Raw genomic sequence first — 19,826 nt, forward strand, 5'->3', positions numbered from 1 at the left:
AGCATTGTATACTTCCTCTGCCCAGCATTGTATACTTCCTCTCTGCTCAGCAAGTACTTCAGCCTCATTTCAGAAATGTCTAGGTCCTTCCTCATCCTGCCTGTATTACTGCAGTTTCTCATTTATGTTAATGAAAATTTTAATAATGCCAAGAGACACCCTAAAGGGTCTCCTACATTCAAACATAATCCTACTCTCTTGATTAGACATCAGTGGCCCAAATTGGCCATTGAGGGGGGTCATATCTGAACTCACACTTCAGTGGACTGTTGGTCCTCTTCCGTAATCCAGTGAAGTGGAAAGTCAGAGAACATGCAGTTTTAGTTTTCTCAGTTGGTAGAGCTGATGGGTAGTGACACCATTCCCATTTCCAGTCATTTGATTCCTGGATTACTGAGTCCTGGCCATAGGAAAAGTATTATCATATACTAGATACTGGTTTAAATCACATGCCAACTTCTGAAGAACTCTGGCCCAGCCCTACAAGCTTTGGCCACCTAATGTGGTGCAATAACTGTTTGTAGAAGACCATTCCACCTTTTCATTAAAGCGGCTTCTCTAGGATGGTGGGTAAATGGAAACTCTAGTTAATCCCATGGGCGTGGGCCTAGTGTCACACTTGTCTATGACGTTAGCTTCTTGGTCAGAAACAACGATGTGTGAAATATGGTGACATTGAATAAGGTACTCTGTAAGTCCATAGCTAGTAGTTCTGGCAGAAGTATTGTATTCAGGAAAAAACTAATCAATAACCATCATAAGTGTCTATCTTCGTGAGGACAAAGCATTGCCCTTTTCATGGTGGATCTGTTCAGTGAAGTTGGGCTGGAGGCCACAGGCTGGTTACACTGCAAAGCCATACCCGGGTCTCTGCTGTTGGAAGACTTGCTGTTCATTACAAGCCATAACCAGATCAGGCTGAAAGGTTGGTGTGGAGCCAAGCACAACCTCCGTCTCTTCCGCTGCGGCCACTTTATTAATGGACCCGTCCGCAACGATGGGAATGGCCAGCCAAAAAAAAAAATGTTGGCTGTCCACAGAATGAGTCATCTTACCCACATGATTATTGAACTCCTCCTTGTTCCTGTCACCTCTTGGTGAGTATTTACATAGAACACAAGCATCTTCATGTTCTTTGCCCACACAGAGAGATGTGCCTATCTCTTCTGCAAATATCGTTCTCACTAGTGCTTCAGTGTTATTCCTTTTAAGTCCTTGACCATTGGGCAAAACCGTTGTCTATGCCCCATTAACTAGTATGTAAACACATGGCCATTTCTCCTTCCGAAAAATGAATGTGATCATGTGCACCAAAATCTTATCCACTGTGACTGGTTCTCTCCCAGAAGGAGAGCATAGACCTTGAGCTGTCCTCTTCTGGGAGATACCTGCAGCACCATCTGTAACGCATGCCGAAGCCTTCTCCCATGCCATGAAGCCAGGCATGCATGTTTGGATACCAAAATCATTGTAACAGGAGTAGGAACCATAGGTGTTTGGACAACTACTTCATATAACTTGCTTGTAACAATAGCACATGCTGGTGCTTGGTTGCCTGTCTCCCGTGTTGGGTTACTGTTGTGACTACCCAAGTTTATTGATCGGTATTGTTTTCATTTACCACATAGCAGATAGAGAGGCCTCAGCTTCAAAACAAGCAAGTAAAGATAGTTAAAAATGAAGTACCACAATACTCCACTAATCAGCCATATTCTGATTTTTACTAGCTTCTCATTAGCAAAAATTTTTGAAGAGCTTTCTACCATAGGGAAATTTAATGCACTGTCAGCGCCTTATATGTAAGTTTGCGTTTGTATCTACAGTAGACTAAAGTCTTGTGGGGAGTCATACTGTCAACTTGACAGACTCTAGAATTATCTACAAAACAACATCTCGGCATTATTGTGAGGAATTACGAAAATAAGATAATGTAGGGGCATGCCCATGAGGGAATTTCTACATGAGGTTAATGAATGTGGAAAGTGATTCTCTAACCGTGGGCAGTGCCACCCGCTGAGCTGGGGTCCTGGGCTGAATAGGAGGGTAGAGGGAGCTGAGCACCGCCATCACTGGCCTCTGCTCCTGGACCAGCAATGGTTTGCCTTGATGCATCATACCCTGGCACTGGGGCCACCATAACCCTTCCCCAAGCTGCTTCTCCTGGACATGTGTCACAAGGAGGTGTCCTAAGACAGTTGCACCAATGTATTAGACATGTTGTGACTCTTGTTCCTTGTATTTACCATGACAAAAAAATGTAGCCTGGAACTGCCAGAGAAGATGACTGCTAGACTGATTTCCTGCCTGTGTAGCAGCAGTACCAGTACTAGTAGCAGTGGGGACACCATCACTGAGAACAGAGGGGAGGGTCAGGACACAGGTTTGTGTCCCACTGTAGACCTTTCTACAACTGATGGTAACTTTGACATTAATAGATTTTTTGTTGCTTGACTTTTTAACATTCAAACCCGTGACTCCTAAAGTGTATTAAACGCAGGAAGAAAAGGCTGGTCGTTAAGACTGCTGCTCTTTCAGAGGACCAGGGCTCTGTGTCCAGCACCCACAGCAGACAGCTGCAGCTCTGTGAGGTCCAGTGCCTTCCGCCAGCATCCACAGGCATGAATCACATGGAAAGAACTAAGGCGGGGTGGGTGGATGGGCGGGGGGAAGTGAAGTTTGGTCTCTGGCGGGTAGCATTTAAAAGTGCCTGTTGTACAATACCTGGACCTCACCATCTGTTCAGTGCCATGTCACTCTCAAGGAAGGGACGAGCACCAAGGTCTGTGGCAAAAAGAAGGACATGTGTAAAACGTTGACTTTGTCATAACAGAAATACCCCTTCCACCCTCTGGTGGAACAAAGCAGAATGGCCAATAAAGCTTTTAAAATGGTATTTAGCATTTCATGTGAGCTTGGCAAACATTTTTATAAGTAGGAGATTCCAAAGAACTTTTGGGTATTTATTTCTCCATCTATGTTTAATTGTCTTATGTCATATTTTATACAATCCAAATATTAACCAAAAATATGTTTATCATGACTACTAGCAATTAAAAATAACACCCCAACATTTTCCAAGATGTCTGTCCTCAGGTTCAGTGGAAACATTAACTGTAAGCTAAGGCAGTAAGAGTTTCTTTGAAGCAATGCAAAGCCATCTTCCAGCACAGACAAGCCTCTTGTTCAACCTTCTGAGGGCCATGGTTCTGGTTAACCATGGCTGCTTTGTGCAGACGTTCATAGGTATTGAAAGGGGGCTTTCTAGATTATTCTGTTTGGATATTTTGGAATGATAGAGTAAAGAATTGTCTTTATTTTATTTGCAAGTCTTCCCAAAAGAAAAGTAAGTATTGTACAAGTCTGTCACTGTCTGAAGTGAGTCCTCTTCATAAGTAGATGTGCCTGTGAGCAGTTACTCACCTTTCTTTCTCATTTCCCACCCACGGGTTCTCATAAAGAACAACTTTCCCTGCTTTCTCAAGCTTAGCAACAAGAGTTAAATGCAGTGATCAGCACCAGCAGTTTATCCATTTGAGAGCTTCCAGTACTTGAGTCACTAAGTGTTTACTACAGACGCAGCAGCCTGCGGGGAGCCTCCACTGTGCAACAGCTGTCTCTGACTGTCACTGCGTTTATGTGATCTTTACAAGCTCCTTTAATCTTAGCTCCTCGGCTGCTTTCTCAGGTATGTGGACCTTGAAGAATGTGTAATGCACATCTCAGTGTCTAGTCCTGATGACAGAGCTTAGGAGAAACTGAATTGAAGACAGCACTCGGGAAGTCTAAACATCACCCTCAGCATGTAGTCATTAGAGCATAATCTGACTTAGAGTTAGACATTGCTCAAGATCTCACAGATAGCTTTTGCTGAGCTCAGACAGGACAGCATGAGTCCTAGTTCGCATTCGGTGGCCATTGGCTCTAAGCTTCCATGCTCTGGATATTTCTCAGTCCACGTATTCCGCCAACCTTACAAGTCCATGAACACTTTTAAACCATTAGACAAGTATTTTCTTAAGTAGCCACCAAAGTCCTGGCTTCCTAGGTTAGATTTCCTAGATTTTTATAATTGCTTTAATTTCTAATTCCTGCTCTGTTCTTTACTCTGCCTCCTTGGCTTACATCTCCCCTGCCTACTTAGAACCCTGGGATTGGCCAGAGCCAGTTATTTACCAGGGTTTGAGCTGGCCAGACCCTCCACCTTCTGCCCTTAGAGGCACTGCAGCAAAGCTTCCCAGCCTGGAAGGCATGCACACATAGTTTCAGAACTAGCATTCCTTCTCCAACCCTGTTTCCCTTTGAACTTCGTTGGTAAAGAATGCATTTTGTCCTCCATCCTGAATAACTTATAGTGCCTGTGTCAGCATGTGCTTAACTTGTCACACAAAACAGTCATCTGCCAGTATCATGACTATATAACATAACAACTATAAACAGCCAGGTGTGCAGTGTGCTGGACGTGCCTCTATTTCCAGCAGGCAGGAAGCGGAGGCAGGCTCATCAGGCCTAGTAAGTTCTTGGATAGTCCACACTATGGCCCTGTGTGAGGAGAGAGAAAGGGGATTATGTTTGTATGTGGGAGGGGATCATGTTTGTATTTCCTGAACCTATTTCCAGTTTCTCTGATATATTAGTAAATGGGTTTCTGTAGTGACTGTAGTGATGGAGGAAAGGCACTCCGTTGTGTGTAGCAGTGGCATTGTGTTCTGTGCAGTGTTTGTAGTGTTGTCACAACTTATTTTACTTCTGTTTAAGTGGATATTTATTTTCCCCTGAGTTTTTATTGCTTCAGATTATCATGGAACCAAGTTCCTTGAATATTAATCTGTGTGTTTTTACGTATCTCTGTAAAAGTGTAGGAGACTACATATGTCACATCTGATTCCAAAGGCATGGATATTTAAAGATTTGATGAAAAAATTCTCTGGTTTCTCCTCTGTGTGTACAAGACAGTGCATATTCAGTTACACCTACCACATATGGGAGTATGTTTCCCTCCATCCCCATCCTTAACACATAATGACCTTTTGTCTACTTCAGTCGGTGGAGATGTGTATTCCTTGTTTATTGCACCTATCCCAGTGGACAGGAAAGGTGTGTGGCCCTGCCTGTGTATCTCAGGTCTGCTTCAGAAGAATTCAACATGGAAGATTTAAAAAGGAAAACAAAAATGTTTCCCAAAAACACTAGGAAGAGATTTATAATGACCTAAAAATACATATTTGCAAGTTAATCTTTTTCTAACATCTCTTAAATGATATATGCACACACACAGCATTACGATGCAGTGGAAAGACAGTTAGCATCCTAAGAGGAAACACTGGTTCCTAGACGTCACTTAGAAAAGGAACCCTGTAGAGAAATGATAAACTGGTTTTCAGTAGGTGTGAATGTGTATACATGTATCCATTGGGGGGATTTAATTTCTAAATTTAGTTTTCTGTCTCAAGTGACTTCACGTTTAAAAACCTCCAGAAAGGCCCCCGTGTTTATCAGGACCGTGGGCACTCCTCCAGAGCAGGAAAGCAGGCGTCCAGTGTCCAGTGTGGGTCAGCTTATTCCATGAGGATCTATTTTTATTTCTACTCGGGCTCTGCTGAGACCTGACGCCCATCAGGGTCGTGAGTCTCAGTGTTCTGTCCGGCAGGGCCCATACTGTCTGCTCACTTTGCCGACGCTGATGCCCTCTCTCCTGTCACTGCCAGCACTGATTGTGATTTGAGTGTGAGTTAATGAGTCACACAGTGTATGCTGTGCTGCTACTCAGAGTCCTGACTTCTAGAAAGCATAGAAATCGGACTGCGGCTTAGATGCCGTAAGTACGGTAAGCGTCCAGCTTCCTGCCGGCTAAGTGCACCTCTGCTTCCTGTGAATCGTCTTTAGGCAGCAATTCCATGGACTCCCATTCATTGTTCGCCTGCTGCGTTCAACTGTTCGCTCATGATAGTCACTGCTTGGTTATTGAAAAATGTCTGCTTATCCAGCTCCAGCAGGAAGTGTTTACTTAATAAGATCACCATGATGATGTAGAGGTGACACTCCGAGAAGAGACGCTCTGCTCCGAGTGGCTTGTGTGGCTCCTGCAAACTGACTGGAGTCTTCCAGCAACAGGAGGCTATGGCGTTTTCACGAGAGCTGGCTGTTATGTGTGAAAGAGAGAGTGATGTATTGTTGCTGTGGAGGCGCACACCCCACACACCCCACTGCTTTAAAGTCACCAGTCAGAAGAAGGAAGCATCACTAGCTCAGTGTTTGATCTTTACCACATTCACTGAACGTCACAACCAATCGCTTTCAGTATTTGCTTTGAAATAGCATAAAGGTTTGTATGTGCCAAATTTTATAAGGATCACATGATAAGGTCAAGAAACACAAATTCCAAGGCAGAATTTATATGCCCCGTTCACATATGACAGTAATACTATATAACCATATGTTGAATATAACATACTGTATGTAAATGCTATTCTTGAAAGTAAGCCAATCAATAAAGTCTAAAATAAATAATGCTTTAATAACACATTTCAAATAGTCTGAAAACTGAATAGATGGGTTCCATGGCAAGAACATCCCTAATAAAATAGCATTTAAAGTACATTAAAACACAGAGAATAAAACAATCGTGAAACTAAAGAAAAACTGGATATTGAGATTTTTTAAAAGCCAACATACGGCATTCATTTTTGTTTAAAGTTCTATAAATAAAAAAACCATAGTTTCCCAAACCTTTAAAAGCAAATTCTTTGACATTAATATAACCCAAATTATTCTTAAAGGATACGGAATGTTACACAGAAAAAAAATTGAAATACATAATATAAAACAAAAAAAGTCAAAATAGAAAAAAGCCTGAAGTTGTATTCGTAATTAGAACTAGTGAAAGACTGACCAAGCCTTTTCTTTCAATAACTTTGTGGAAAGCTACTGACAGCAACTTCAAAAGCTTCGCAGTAAAAGCTGATTATCGAGTCAGAAAACTCTGAAGATCAGATTAACCTGGAGTACTTCTAATCGACTGCATCTTTTGAAGGTGTCTGAGCCATGAGTCTGATTTTTTTTAAGCTGACACTTCCTTCCCTTTGTTTCCAGCATTGTGTGTACAGTAAGACCCAACCATTAAACTGTTGGTGCCCAGCATTCAGACCTTACCTTCACACAAAGACAGTGCGGCTTTATTTGAAATGTCTTTGGTCTAGTTCCGGTTTACCATCCCACCTTGAACACTTAGCTTACCCTGTTTGATACATATGTATACACCGCGTGTGTGCAGTTAAAGGAAATAATGACGTCTACATAAAACAGTTGAATCGTCCTTTGATCTTGTTTATCCATAAAGATTCATATACCAAACTGAGATGTTTGTAGTGTGATCAGCGTTTTTCGTTTTAATTTCATTACTTAGATCCTGGGAAGACTCTTCCTGAAGCTTCTGACTATAACATCGTGTGGCTGCAGACAGTGCCTGGGGAGACGGACAGTAAAAGTGGGATCCCACCATCTCTCGTCACACTACACATCAAGGACTTTCTTAATGGACCAGGTAGGAACCAGTGGAGCACCTGTCTTCCCTGTGTGAGCACAGAACATGCCTGTCGATCTGTTAGGACGCCTGACTCCCTTGCCCCACAGTGGACAGTTGCCTGTTTCCCAGCAACTCTGTAGATGGAAGCAAATGTGAGCTTGAGTGAGCGATTCTGTCCGTCCCGACAGGAATCATTGTCTGGAAACTGAAGACCCGATACACTGTGGTTGCTTTTTCTCTTAATCATCTATGGGCTCCTGAAGGAACTGTTGAAATTTTCTGTTCAGTTTTCTTACTGCTTAGGAAGAAAATAATGTGGCTGACAAATGAGATTTATAATCCCATGTGTAAAGGCGCGTGCATAGATGTGCACACTTACTTCAGATGCATCAAGCGTCTTGAGATACAGTAAGCATGAAGCTTTAGATAGACAGCTTAATTTCAAATCTTCACATGCTTCTGAAGAGTCTGTAACTAAGCAGAGTAAGACTGAACATGGAGAAGATGAGCTGAAATCGCAGGGGCAGGTGAGCTGTTAACTGTAGGGCCCGATGACTGAAGAGTCAGCCTGGTTGGGTAAGTCCTTCCCTGCCGCCTGCTCCTCACGGGCTCCCTTTTAACCAGCATCTACTGGCGCCCTCTTGTTCTGGCCTCCTGGGCGTGGTCTTTGCTATTTGCTTGTAACTTTGTTAGACTCACGGAGCTTCAGCATGCATTTGTTGTCAAAGGAATATTGGGTTTTCATACAAATTTTAAAACAAGGCCATCATCCTTAAATCTCCAGTAGCAGTGAGAAGTGGGGAGTTTGGATAAGAGACACCACCCCTAAACAAACCATTCTGCAGACAGGTAGCTGAAGAAAGCCAGTGCTAATGTCTGAGCTGAGGTGACCCTGGAGGTGCCTTGCTGGCTTCGCGGTCCCAGTTCTGCAGCACATCTCTTCAGCGCTACTGTGAAGAGCCCATTGTGCTCATAGTAAATCTGGAGATGAGAGCTTAGGGACTGAGGGGAAACTCATGGCTCGGGAAAGCCTGTGAGGTGACGGAGCGCAGGAGTGTGAACCCCACTTCCTAGGAAATGAGAAATACCGGATTGTATTGAATCCAAACACAATCAGCTGTAGGTGGAAAAGGTAACATTTTACATCCCACTAAGGAGAAAGTAAAGGACGTCTGCCATTGGACCCGTGGTGCCCGTTTCCCCTCATGGGCACTGGTTGCAGGGTACTGACGGGTTACAGACGTGTCACCTGTGAGGCCCAGGGCATTAACACACAGAGGGGCGCCCGAGATCAGCTGCTAGAGCAGAAACACGAATTTGGGGTTACTTCTTTTTTTTTCTTTTTTCTTTTAATTGAAAAACTTTATTTTAAAAAACAAAGATAAATGTACAAATTTTCAACATTTTTGCATAAAAGTATACAAATACATTTCTATAAGGTTGTAATTAAGTATTTGTGGGTACATATACATACACATATGTATATATGCAACAATAATATAGGAAAAGAGGTTATTAATTTGAGGGGATAGGAGAGAAACTGGGAGGGGCTGTAGGGAGGAAAGGGGGATGTGATACAGTTCTATTGTAATTAAAATGTATTCTTTTTTTTTTTCCTTGAACTTCACACAGTCTGTGGGTTGTTTCTGGGGTATTCAGAGCTTTCTGGGGTTAGTATCCCATTATCATTGATTGAATATTGGGGTTCCTTCTTGTTTCTCACTTATGCTCAGGTTGCCTTTTAGTCAGCCTTTCAGTTTTATCTTACAATTCAGATTATTGATTTGTTTGTCAAAGTAATGGAATCTTTGAGGCAATGGTAGACTGAGCACCGTATTTGCAAGACAACCAGGTACATTCAGTTTTGAAGAGAAATGCCATTGTATGGATGAATTGTTACATGTTCATCATTTTAGCATTTAGTATGGCAGCATAGCAAAAACATAACCATACTATATAACTCGAAAGTATATTTGTTTATCTTAAGATACTTTCAAAATTTGGAAACGGATATATATCATTTCTCATTTCATAAATAACAGTGATAATATCTTTGGATACTCAAAATTTTAAGATATTGAATTGATGTAGTCATTCCGACCATATTTCTTAAGTTTGAGTTTGTACCTCAGGCATCTCTGCAGATGCTGTGTCAGTTGTTCTGAGGTGTGGCTGCAGGTTGTATTTCTACTACACGACAGGGGCTCTGGGTGCTGCTCGGCTAGACACGGTATCTTTTGTAGCAAAATGGTTTTGTTTTCTTTTTGTTTTGTTTCTGTTTCTTTGTTTTTATTGGATATTTTTTGTATTTACATTTCAAATGTTACCACTTTCCCCCTATTCCCAACCCCCCCACTGTCTCCATGAAGGTGCTTCCTCTCACAACCTCCCTCTCCACCCCAGCGCCTTTCCTCTACACTGGGAAAATGCGTCTTCACTGGACCAAAGGCCTCTCCTTCTGTTTGTATGTTCACTTATTTGTATGTGTGCGTGTGCACAGGTGTGTTACAGTGTGCTTGTGGGGTCACCAGACAACATACAGGAGTTGGTTTTGGTCTTAGAAACGGAACTCAAGTTGTCGGGCTTCGTACTAAGTGCTTTTACTACCCCTTAAATCATCTTGCTGGCCCTGGGAGATTTTAATATTAAAACCTGATTAAAATTCTTTGTAGATTTCTGTGTGAACACATATTACTTTCTATAACAGGCAATTGTTTTCCTAAAGGACAAATCAAGTTTTTAAAGTTACACCAGGCATTGTGGTAGAGAAAAAGAAAGCTACAGAGGAAGAGGAACAACCTTTAGGTTACTTATTTTATTATGGAAAACATTGAACAGTGGTTAATCTCTTCAAACTCTAAAGCATTTTTGTCAAAAGTACATTGATTGATTCATTGATTGATTGATTGATTGATCTGTTTATCTTGTGCTAGGAGAAGATTAGTTGAAATCATATGTCAGTTCTGTAACATTTCTTCTAAAACACTGGCCTAACAAATGAACTGCTTCAAAATTTACTGAGACAAAATCTTCCTTGCACTAAACACTGGCAGCTCCAGCACACACATTGGTAGTAATCCACTGAAGCATTTCATTTTCTTCACGATCTAGCCCATGTGTCTCATTACAACTAAAAGTTCACAAAAGCTGTAGCAAATTGAACGTAAAGGATTAATTGAATTACTTAAAGTAGGATTAATTGAAAGAAAATCCCAAGGCACATGAAAAATCTTTACACATACAAGAGTATATTTGGTGTTCATATTGGCAACTCAATAAAATCACAGGTCTCAGATTTGTTACTGGGAGGCCGTCAGGTGGTGGACTGCTAACCGCACTGATACTCGTTCTAGGACTAAGTCACAACTGCAGTTTACAATGTTCTCTACTACCAGGTCTTCATTTTGAAAGAAGTAGCAACACAGGTAAGACCAAGTAAAGAAAATAATACTTCTAATTTTATTGGCAACATCAGTGCTAGCATTAACATCTTTGTGCAATTAGGTTTTTAAATATGCACATCGTCATTACCAAAGAATCCTTTCTGCTACATCTCTGAACTGTGTGTATTTTCTTTCTGCTTGTTGGTATGGTAACAGTAAAAGGTAGGGCCCTGAAATGTAGAGGGAGAACTGAGTATCAGTGCCTACCCTGTAAATTCCCTCAAAGGACATCAACATGGTTGTTCTTGGGTTTAGCCTTTCAGATCCATCTTGAGGCTTGTTTTCTCTCAGTAAGATGGCTGTCCTTGGGCTGCAGAGATGGCTCAGTGCTTAAGAGCACTGACTGTTCTTCCAGAGGTCCTGAGTTCAATTCCCAGCAACCACATGTCGACTCAGAACAACCTGTAATGGGATCCGATGCCCTCTTCTGGTGTGTCTGACAGCTACAGTGTACTCACATACATAAAATAAATAAACCTTTTTGAACAAATGGCTGTCCTTTAGCCAATACTGTCCTTTAGCATTTACATTTGTAAAAATGATCCTGAGTCGTTGAGTATCTATTCTTGTGAGTTCTTTCAATAGTCCATTAGGCAAGTGGTAGATCCTAACCTCCATATCACAAGCTCTGAAGCCTCCTTCCTCACAGGCTGACAGTGCCATTAGCAAGGCCAGTGGCTTGGAGAAACCCACACAACAGCAGCACACAAACTCTGGAGCAGCATTTCCAGCAGGTGACAGATTAGTCGGAACAAATTGGAGCCATTGCAGTTCAGCTCTCCTGGTTTCTTTCAACCTGTTTTTAAAATGTCGTCATTGTAATACACAATCTCAGCCCCACGGAACAGTCCACAGCAGGTTAATTTGAGTCGCATGGTGTGTCACTGCCCTCAGCTGACATGAGCTCTGTTCCATGTGTGAAGCCATAATAAATCCATTCCCAACTGAGGAAAATTCCCTGTGAGAAGGTGAACTAATCCAGGTCTCACGCTGGTATGTTAGCCCCTGTAATTGAAAGCAGGGCCACCTGTTCCCAGGACAGTTGGCCTACAGAGAAAAAAAATTAGTGTTAGATCAGATATTTCTTATATTGAAAAGCCTCTCATTCTTCCTGAGAACTCAACCCCGGCCGTGGAGTGTTCACTGTGACATCACGGTCGAATGCAGGAATGTGCTTATGTGAGCCCAGTTCAAAGTTTGTTAACCATAGCCATTCGTATCTTTGAAATAATATATTTTCTTAAATTTAACCGGAGCTGATGTGTGAGCGACCTGGTAAGAATGCAGACTTTTCTAATTAACTCGGGGTCACTTATGAAGACATGTGCTCCCTGGAATTTTTCTCCACTGATCTTTTGCACAATAGTTTCTGAACCATTGTCACTTTAGCCATGAAGTGACATCTAAATGCCAACAAAGAACAAAGTGTCAGCATGGGATGCCATCCCTGAATGCTTGCAGTTTATTATGCATTGATAATTAGCATCTTGTCCTTGAAGTAATGAGATTCTATCAAACTCAGGTTCTGAAGTGACTGCCTTTCTTCCCACCTATAGTACACTCTGCTACAGTAAAACATCCTTTTTTGTTCTAAAAGAGTTTCTTGTTGAGTTTTTTCCTGTATAACATGTTCTTTAATTTTCCCATCTAGTTTTCAGTTTTTCTCACTCCACGTGTGTGTCTGCATGACTTTACTTGTTTTTACCCTTATTTCTTTTCTTCTTCCTCTTCTTTTTCCTGCTCTTTCTTTCTCCTTCCTCCTTCCTCCTCCTCCTTTCATACATTACATCCAGACCACAATTTTTTCTTCTCCCACTTCTCCCAGTCCCTACCACCCTTTTCCTCTTCACAGGGATGTCAACCAAACATGGCATAGCAAGTTACAATAAGACCAGACCCAAACCCTCATCAAGGCTGGAATAGGCAGTCCAGTAGGAGGAAAAGGGCCCAGTAGCGGGTCCAAGAGTCTAATACACTCTCGTTCCTACGGACAGGACTTCCCCAAGAACACCAGGCTCCGCTCTAACTTCTTTACAGAAGACCATGTGAGCCCTGCTTAGTTGACTCAGTGGGGTGTCTTCTCCTAGTGTCCTCGGCCTCCTGTAACCCTCCTTCCCCCGCAGTGGGGTGTCTTCTCCTAGTGTCCTCGGCTCCTCTGCCTCCTGTAACCCTCCTTCCCCCGTGGTGGGGTGTCTTCTCCTAGTGTCCTCGGCTCCTCTGCCTCCTGTAACCCTCCTTCCCCCGTGGTGGGGTGTCTTCTAGTGTCCTCGGCTCCTCTGCCTCCTGTAACCCTCCTTCCCCCGCGCAGCACCTAATGTTGGGTGTGGGCCTCTGTCTGTTCTGGTCAGTTGCTGGATAAAGACTCTAATGATGACTGGGCCAGGCACTGGTCTATTTGTATAGCGGTAGTGCCGGGTATGTGCTCCCTCTCATAGCGCAAGCTTCAGCTGTGAGGAGTGGTAGTTGGCAAGCCCCACAGCTCTCTGACACATTTACCCTAGCACGACCCCAGACAGGACACATCGTAGCTTGGAGGTTGTGTGGCTAGATTGGTTTCCCAATCCCACTACTGCAAGTAAGCCTTGCCTACTTACAGAAGAAAGTCAGTTCAGGCTCCATATCCCCCACTGCTAGGAGTCCTAATTCTCTACAGTCCTCTCCCAGTACACTCCCCCCTCCCGCCCATCCTCCCTTCCCCTCCTCCCCCCATCCCTCCCATTCTCCTCCCCAGCGGCCCCCAGTCTGACTTCAAAATCTGTTCTTTTTCCCTTCCCAGGGAGATCAGACATCCCCTCTTGAGCCTTCCTTGTTACTTAGCCTCTCAGGGTCTGTAGATTAAAGTATGGTTATAGCTGTTAGGCTCACAATCAAAAATCATAATCCTATTTCTCATACTATATTCTTCTATACCACAGTTTTGCTGACTTTAATAATTTTTTGCTGGTCCACTTCTGTAGACCCATTTGATTTAACGTGTGCTTATGTTTTTTAAGGTAGTAAGACAGCACCGAGGGACAGTAACGCACTATTCAGATAGATTTTATTTATATGGCTGTAAAGGAGAAATTTTGAGATTTAAATCCAAAATATGTATGTGTGTAAATAGTGTATATACATGTATATGAATATGTTACATGTATAAAAATGTATATATGAATATATGGATATAATATAAACATGTATGTGTATATTTGTATGTTTAAATGTGTATATGAGTATATATGACTGTGTGTGTAGGTATGTGTGGGTCATATTTTAGCTTTCTCAGTGGAACTCTACTCCTAAGTTCTGCTGTAACTGAGCCCGTTACTCGGTGGGAGTTGGTGCCATGATATTTTGAGCGTTGTGGATGTGGGGTGTGACTGAGGTGCCTGTGGAAACGCGGAGCACGGTCTCTGTGGCGGTGGCAGAAGAGTCAAGAAGTGACGATGGCTCTCGGCCAGGCAGATTGACGTCTTTGTCCTGCTGCTGCCCTGGGACTGACTTCAGCAGTGGGCCTACTTTCCTGCTGCTGTGGTGGTCACACGTACATTTAAGAAACAAACCAGTTAATAAAACCCATTTTCTGAGCTGATGCTGGGGTTTTCAGTTCCATATTGTGGCTTCTTTTCTCCGTGATCTCTCAGCGCAGAGCTGTGAAGTTGATGCTAAGCTGCCCGTCAGGGGAAAGAAAGCCACGGATTTCAGAACAGGAACATCTTTATTATTGTTTTGCCCTAAGGTTTTTAACAGAAATTTCTAGTTTTGAAAGAAATGTAAAAAGTGGATGAGGCCTCGGTTTTTTTCATTTGTTTGTTTACACGGGGTCTATGTAGCCCTGCTAGCCTAGACCTCACTGTGTAGACCAGGTTGTCCTTGAAATCAGAGATCTGACTACCTCTGCTTCTAAGCGCTGAGCTGCCGTATCTGCCATTCTGGGCGATTTTTAACCAGAGAGATTTATTTTTGAAAGTTGTTCACTTTTATCCCCTATCGCTCACACATGCGTCCATCCCAGCTCCTTGTGCAGTCAGTGTTACCCACATGGCAGGGTCTTAGAGTCACCCAGTGGGCCTGTCCCCAGACACCAGGGGCTGTCACTCATTCCTTAGCTGGAGTGTGGGCATCAGGAGCCTCATCTCTGCTACAATGTTCGCTCTTGATAACATAGAGGTCTTGTCCCTGTGTGTAACAGTCATGTGTCAGGCCAGGGTGTCACAGCACTCCTCCCCGCCCTCTCTCTTTCATACTCTTTCCCCCCTCCTGTCTTTATGTCTCTGAGCAGGGGGGAGGCATGGCAAATGCTCCAGTCCCTGGCTGAGTGCTCACAGTGGCTTGTATTCAGCACGTTGAGCAGTAGTGCCTCTCTGCAGGAACCCCTCTGTAAGATGCTCCGCTAGCCAAGCTGAGAGCAGCACAAATCTCCAGATGTAAACATAAATATTTAGAAGCAAGTTTGACAATATGGCCATTTAGCAAAACCACATAAATAGGTTCTCCCTTAGGGCCTGGGACTTCTGGCCATGGTTTGTTTTGCTTGTTTTGTTTTTGTTTTTGTTTTTGTTTTTACCCTGTTTGTAGTATCAGGAATGAGTTCTCTCCTCTAAAGCAGACCTCAGATCTCATCAGGAGAGTTTGTTATTCCCATAAACAGTCTTTGACCTGTGGGGACGTGTTGTTTATGTGATGGGACACGGTTGCAGTCTCCAGAGTCCAGCCTGGGTAAGACCACTGGTGTCTTTCCTCCTCCAGCAACCAGAGAGCAGGCTAGACCTGCAGGGACGCCATTTTCTAGTCAGTTCCGTGATTAATTTGTATGTGTCCTGCAACAGAAGTGCTGGTGTCTTTGGAAGTAGGGTCTTACCGTCTAGTTATGGCGGGCACACAGAGGCACACACAGCAGCGGCAGTCGTGTTGTTCACAGTGCTTCTGGACCTGCCTGACGACAGCTCACCATGAGGGAAGCTTGTGCACGGCACTGAGAGACTCGTTAATAACCATGTCTCCTGAGAACAGTACGGCTCGCCCACCAGAGGACCTCTGTTCAAACTCCACGTTTTGAAAACGTGCCTTGATTAGCTTATTAATTAGTAGAATTCATGTTCCTCATACAACCTTAATTTTGGTTACTCTGTTCCCTGCCCTACATTTATCTGGTACCCCTGACCCCACCCCCACTTAACTCTTTAGTTCCAGGTATTTTCGTCTTCCCAGTTCTTTCATATACACCTGTTGTTCTCTCTCCTTGTCTAATTCTTCCCTGGGTTGGCAATGAATGCATTTTGGAAGGGGGCTAGTACATTACAGGAAAGAAGAGAAGGGAATGACTGGTCAGAGAGGTTCAAGCGGCTAATAGTGATGGAAATAGGGATAGGCGGGGAAGGGAAAGGGTTAAACAAAATTGTGCATGTGTGCATGAAGAAACAACGTGACATTTAAATGATCCCTTTACCTTTCTATATCAAGAAATTGCTTTCAGTGCTGAATTTTCTTGTATAGCATTAGTAATGCACATGAGAGAGGAGTATAAATCCTCTTGAAAGGCCCACAGTGGTCCTCTGCTAAGTGGCTCAGTAATGGGACCTCCAAATGCAGACGCTACTTGTGGGGATGGTGAGGTAATACTCGGCAGCAGTGACCTCAGTGTAGGGCCACCATTGTGTCAGAGTTTCTCTGTGAGAGGATGGTAGCCGCCGGGCACAGGGCAGAGGCTAGGGAGGAAACAGAGAAACAGGAGCCTCTTTCTTCTGCTTACACAGCTGTCTCTGCCTTAGGTGATGCTGCAGCTTCTCAGGGGCACAGTCCCAGGTCTTCCCTCTGTACAGTACGCTCAGCGTCCACTGCTCTCCCTTCCTGTGGTGCTGTGGTTCCTCTCAAACCCCTAATGCTGAGGGCACAGTCCCTGTGTCCTCTCACCACTGAGTCACGTCTCTCATTCATTCTTTTACTCACTGTGCCCTCCATGGTGCCTGCCTCTCATCTCCCCTCTGCTGGTCAAGTCAGCCTCTCCTGCCCGTGCCCTCTCCACCCTTCCTCGGTGGTTCCTAATCTAAATTGGTTTGTGTTTCTTTGTTTACTATTTCATTTGATTCCTGTTTGCTTGTTTAAGTAAAACTGTTGTAGGGCTTTTGTGACATTCTATCAGGATGTAAATGTTATCTAAGAGCTCTTTGTATGATGTTTGCAGTTACTGACCCTCAGCGCCTAAATTTTTGAGAGGCTGTAAATACCAGTTTCCTAGTTCTTGCATTTCTGTCTGATATATTTATCAGCTGTCATAGTGTTATAAAGCGGAACAGCCCCTCACCCACCGTTCGGTTACTCTAGTATCTGTCAACAAAAGGCAGAATGATTCAGTCTCCTCACTTATCCATTTCTAAAGTCTCTCTCTCATCCCAATGATGACCAGTTTGATGGCATTGCATGGTATTGATTTAAACCAGCTCCTTTTCATGATGTTTAGATCAACACATCATTTGACAGGAACCTTCTTTGGTGCTTTGAATTCTGATGCTCACTTTCTCAAGGATCCGTGCTTCTAGTCTCCCCTCTGCTCTTAATTCCACCCACCCACCCCAGTTCTGTGCACTTATCTGTGCCCTCTCTGACCCCAGTGACTGTGCCCTTGGCCTGTGACCCCAGTGACTCTGTGCTCTTATCTGTGCCCTCTCTGACCCCAGTGACTGTGCTCTTATCTGTGCCCTCTCTGACCCCAGTGACTCTGTGCTCTTATCTGTGCCCACTCTGACCCCAGTGACTGTGCTCTTATCTGTGCACTCTCTGACCCCAGTGACTCTGTGCTCTTATCTGTGCCCTCTCTGACCCCAGTGACTGTGCTCTTATCTGTGCACTCTCTGACCCCAGTGACTGTGCCCTTATCTGTGCCCTCTCTGACCCCAGTGACTCTGTGCTCTTATCTGTGCCCTCTCTGACCCCAGTGACTGTGCTCTTATCTGTGCCCTCTCTGACCCCAGTGACTGTGCTCTTATCTGTACACTCTCTGACCCCAGTGACTGTGCTCTTATCTGTGCCCTCTCTGACCCCAGTGACTGTGCTCTTATCTGTACACTCTCTGACCCCAGTGACTGTGCCCTTATCTGTGCCCTCTCTGACCCCAGTGACTCTGTGCTCTTATCTGTGCACTCTCTGACCCCAGTGACTCTGTGCCCTGGCCTGTGCACTCTCTGACCCCAGTGACTGCTCTTTTTTCACAAGCAGCTTGATAACAGAAGCTTCACTAAGTTTACCTCAAAGCAATGGCTCTCTCCAGAAGCTCTATGCATTGTTTCCAAGGATGCTTATATATCACCAATAAAAAGAGCAAAAGAAACAAGGCATAGGCACCAAAGAAACTGCAAGCTTTGCTGGAGCAGGCGGTATGTTTAGCCCTGGATTATGGTGGTTGTTGTTGTTGTTGTTGTTGTTTTCTTGTCACAGTGACAGAACACCTGACACTGTCAGACTAAGTTGAGGAAGGAGAGGTTTACTTTTGCTGGTGGTCAGGGTGTGGGTGTGTCTGGGGCTGGCAGGACCACAGCAGTGATAGGAGGCTGTACTTTCCCTCCGTCCCCGGGGAAGTGCTGCTCACAGCTCCAGCAGTTTCCTGTGCACATTCCTCTCCCGCAGTTAAACCTCACAAGAAACGCCCTCACGGAGGCCTCTGTACATCAGCAGGCCTCCAACCAGATCGAAAGCCCACAGTAACAACCATGCCTTTGTGCAGGTCCTTCCGTGAGGAGAGATACTCACTCCCTGAGTTTGGTAGGAAACCGCTGCAGTCATCTTCCCATTGTAACTCCATGCCACGGCTCGAGGTAGGACAAGGCAGCATCTAAAGACGGTGCTTGGTCATAGAAGCAGCTAAGTAGCGGTCACAGTGCCCCATGAGTGATGGCGCCAAAGAGCGCTGTTGGCCATTCAGGACTGCCACTGCCAAAGACCTGCCGTCACACCTCCAGTGAGAGCTCACTGATTTCACTGCAGTCAGCAGCGCTCTGGGTTTCCAGCTCTCCTTACTCTGACTACACATCTCCATCGTCCACCGTCATTAGGACTATATTTTTTGAATGCTGTATCAAAAATCAGAATTGGAATTATTGGGTGAGAATGCATGTGATCCAGTAATGAGAGGAAAATGCATTTTACTGAGAAGATTCTAGTGACGTTACCCGGGAACTTAAGCTGGATGATGCATTCCTGTGTTCTGTGTTTCACACTTAGCCTACAGTAGGACTGGGGACAGCGCCGTCCTTGTGTGCACAGCCACCCACGTGCGCTGGCTTCCAACTGAGCTTCACATGTCTAAAGTAAAACAGTGCCCTTTACAAATAAAATTCCAAAGGAAGAAAACACTTAGCAAAGAAGCTTTCCTTCATAGATGTTATGATTTGAGTAGAACGAGCCATATTGAACCCATTGGGCATTTGGTAAGAGATTTAATAATACATCATAAATGTAAGTAATATGATGACTAATGCTTCCAGTCACGTTGGAACATTTTAAATGAGAAAATAGCTGGAACCGTTTCCAGGAACCTGTTCCAGTTGGTGTTTGGTCCCCCACAAGGTGTGCATTACTGAGGAGAGCCACCGCTGGGGCTTGATTCCCTTTCTTCTCATCACTGCCGTAGGACCCTTCCCCTTCCCTGTGAGGCCACCTCGTCGTAACCGCAGGGTCCCTCTGGCAGGCTAGTCTCCTTCCTGGTAGCTCTTCAGAAAGATTGGAAGGCTGATTCTGATCTAACAATTGACAGCCTCCGGTAGATGTAGTGACTTAAAGATACAAAATATGTTCCAGGCTTGGGAGGAAACTGGATCTACAGACAAGATGACTCAGCTGGGACATTCAATTGCTACATTTTCCTAAAGCCTGAACTTTGAAAA

The 19,826-nt window shown here is 44.1% G+C and overlaps 1 protein-coding gene across 1 annotated transcript in view; it reads left to right on the forward strand.

Moving 5' to 3' along the window:
• The window catches only part of VPS13B (vacuolar protein sorting 13 homolog B), a 425,975-nt gene that overhangs the window by 266,039 nt on the left and 140,110 nt on the right, over nt 1-19,826 (forward strand). Inside the window, exon 35 of the mRNA XM_080909429.1 lies at nt 7,403-7,540. Within this exon, the coding sequence (XP_080765555.1) occupies nt 7,403-7,540 (138 nt within the window). The remainder of the gene's footprint in view (nt 1-7,402; nt 7,541-19,826) is intronic.

The sequence above is a fragment of the Micromys minutus genome (assembly GCF_963924665.1).
Source record: "Micromys minutus genome assembly, chromosome: 33".
NCBI classification, from domain to species: Eukaryota; Metazoa; Chordata; class Mammalia; order Rodentia; family Muridae; genus Micromys; species Micromys minutus.